This window comes from Penicillium canescens (genome assembly GCF_028828765.1).
Source record: "Penicillium canescens strain IBT 15451 chromosome Unknown utg000012l_segment0_segment0, whole genome shotgun sequence".
In the NCBI taxonomy this organism is placed as follows: domain Eukaryota; kingdom Fungi; phylum Ascomycota; class Eurotiomycetes; order Eurotiales; family Aspergillaceae; genus Penicillium; species Penicillium canescens.
The window spans coordinates 486,474-489,359 of NW_026703974.1; the positions used below are offsets into that span (position 1 = coordinate 486,474).

The 2,886-nt window shown below is 46.8% G+C and overlaps 1 protein-coding gene across 1 annotated transcript; it reads right to left on the minus strand.

Moving 5' to 3' along the window:
• Positions 1–1,548: 1,548 nt before the first annotated feature.
• Positions 1,549–2,203, minus strand: N7446_014070 (ankyrin repeat domain-containing protein; the record flags this gene model as incomplete). The annotated part of the gene is made up of 2 exons (XM_058522809.1): positions 1,549–1,562; positions 1,633–2,203. The coding sequence occupies 2 exons, from the start codon at positions 2,201–2,203 to the stop codon at positions 1,549–1,551; spliced, it is 585 nt and encodes a 194-aa protein (XP_058364902.1).
• Positions 2,204–2,886: the final 683 nt, after the last annotated feature.

The following is a 2,886-nucleotide window of genomic DNA, read 5'->3' on the forward strand; positions in this document are numbered from 1 at the left end:
TATCTACTGACTCCTCGGTCGAAGCATATGTCGCCCTTCTACAGAGCTCACAAGCACAGGGCCCAAGAAGAGACTGCATTTACCAAGACCCTTGAGTCATACGAGAATACAACAACCGTGGACGTTTCGTGGCAATGCTGGAGACCGTCGTGAATCAAATAATGTCGTGGAGGGGAGAAATAAAGCTAATTTGTGTTTAGAACTTTTCCTTCCTCGCGCCTCCTTACCTTCCCCAATTGAGAGTATTCCTATATTACGATTTAATCTTCACCAGCCAGTGTTCCATGCATCGACCAACGATTCCTTGGACCTTACTCAGCGCCAATACTCCTACGAAATAACCTACGCAACGCGACTGACAGCGAAACAAGGATAAAAGCTCAACGGAAACGGGGCTGGCAATCAACCAGACTGTGGTTCGGTATAGAATTGAGCTTTGGGGCGATCGGACTACAGGGGGATGTACTCGAACTAGCACGCTGTTGCCTTGAGTATGAGAAGGCTTTATCGTGAGCCGTAGAAGAGAAGGTTTGAAACAATCTCGACCATCACATCGAGAAGATCCACTATATCGAAAACTTCAGGTTCAGGGATTCGAAACTAGTGGGTCCATCACGTCCTGGAAACCTTCCAAATCCCCATTGACGCACAGAGAACGCAGTTTTTCAATTGTAGCTGGGGCCGTTCAACAAGGAATTGGGGGCCCATCACAGCGGGTGAGTTCCTCTTCTGAAAGAAGCCGAATATTCATAGGAGGCGAAGAAAATTTGAGCAATGTCTTCCTGGCTTGTCAATGGGGCAAGAGAAAGATTGTTCTAAAGAACAAAACCGTCGCTTAAATACTAATTGTATAGTGGTGGATGCGACAAGTCACGCGCAGCTATGTCGTGTGGATCTAGCCAATGCAAAGGAAAAAGAAGCGGGGTTAATGCCTATCCAGCATAAGCTGTGAAAGTTTAGGGTGCGAAATGCGCGTGGCCTTTTCATTTTCGGCTAGAATGCTCCCATGCATCCTGCGACCGCGAATACAGAAGATGATATGTATTCAAGTCTACACTAGTCACCCCCTATGAGGCTTCGTGGTACTCTCCCCCTTTAGGTTTGAGCCCAAGTCTGATATAAGGCTGCAGTAGAACATGACTATTATATGGGACGTTTCATTGTCTAGCAGGCCAATTTGAGAAGAATACCGTATTTGAACGTATAGTACAAAAGTTATCCTGATCTATGGACTGTCCGTCTGGGTAGGTGTGGCGACACTGGCAGAGAACCGGCACAACCAGGGCAGTTGAAGTATTTTGCTTCGACATCGTACCAATTGTAGCGGGATTAAAACAACGCAGTAACTAAAAAGATGATGAGCTTGGGGAACCGTCAGGGAACCATGTAGATTCAAATTCAGCGAATCGCTTTGAATCTGTTCAATCCTATTCCTGCTGCTGTACCTCCTCTTTTCAATCCTTGCTGATCGCCGAAGTGTCAAAGTATCGGTTGGATTCAGCCACTCAAAGGGCTCACGTCTTAGAGGCTTCTTAATGGAAACCCCACTTAAGTGGAAGGCTCTGAAGGTTTTCATATATTCAGTTGATGGTTTCAGGCCCCCCAAGTAGGAAATATAGGTTGATAGTGAACCACCACGTTCGATAAGGAGCTCCGCTAGCTCAATATAGCCTCCTCGCATAGCAGCATCAAGTGGAACAAGCAATTTCCATTTCTTCCAATGGCTCTCACGCAAGGAGCCATCCCGCAGAATAAGGCTACCCTCGATCGAGTAAATAAACTGGTCAGCTTTGTTGTCGAGCAGTAGAGACGCAAGTTCATGGTCGCCCTTGCTCGCGGCAACAAATAATGGCAAATTCCGATGGAATCGGTCCGGTGTGTTTGGATCTGCACCAGCATCCAGAAGAAATTGAATAATTTCCATTCCATGTTTCGATTCAACATTGCGATTATTGATTGCAACAATGAGAGGGCTGACGTAACCGCCAAAGTTGCTTGCTGCAAATGCCTTCTCATCCCCGGCAAAATAACCACCTTTGACATGGTCATCTCCGAAGTTATTGAACTCATCGATTGCTGCGATAAGGTGAGGCAAGTCGGTGATTTGTTTGATCAAATCTAGGCTTCCTATGCAGATTGCATGATAAAGAGCTACTGTCCGATCCAGGTTTGATTTGAACAGAGGTAGCGGGAGTTTGTCCATCACGGCGTTGAACGCAGAGGCTTGGTAGTGTTGAATAGACTAGATGGTAGGTGCTGCGTGCTTAAGGGTGGTGATACACAAAATAATGGGTACAAGGGTCTTAGCGAAGCTTGAAGAAGAAAAGAAAAATTTTCCGATCAAAAGTGACCAAGGTAGCAAAGTGGTTTGAATGAATGCAAAGATGGGAAAGGGAAGGACGGAGAGGGAGGAACCGGCGGTTTAGGGCTATTTGTACGATATGGGTCACCGCCTTGTTGACCGCCTTTAAGTCACTACCGCTTGGTAGTGGCATTAACATGGAGAAAGTGGCAGCACCATTCCGTTACGCCGCTAGCAATAGACATCAGGCCTATGTAAAACTACTGCTTGAAACCCAGAGAGTGAAGATGGGCATGGGAGAATTCATCGGTCGAAACCGTTGTCCCACGCCGCTAACGAGGGGTATAACGTGGTGGTGAAAGCAGTACTTAAGACTGGCTCTAAGGATCGCGAATATCGAACACCATTATCCTACACCCTACTTCTCGAGATATGATGAAAGTGCTGTTTCCTGCTGGGCTGAAGGTCCTACTCCAAGCATAGACCCAGCCGGCCTGCTTAGTTTCAAAATGCTGATCAAGAAGAGCCGGGTGAGGGACCACGTAGAGGTTCAATTCTAGGTAGCATCCTAGGAAGACGTTGTT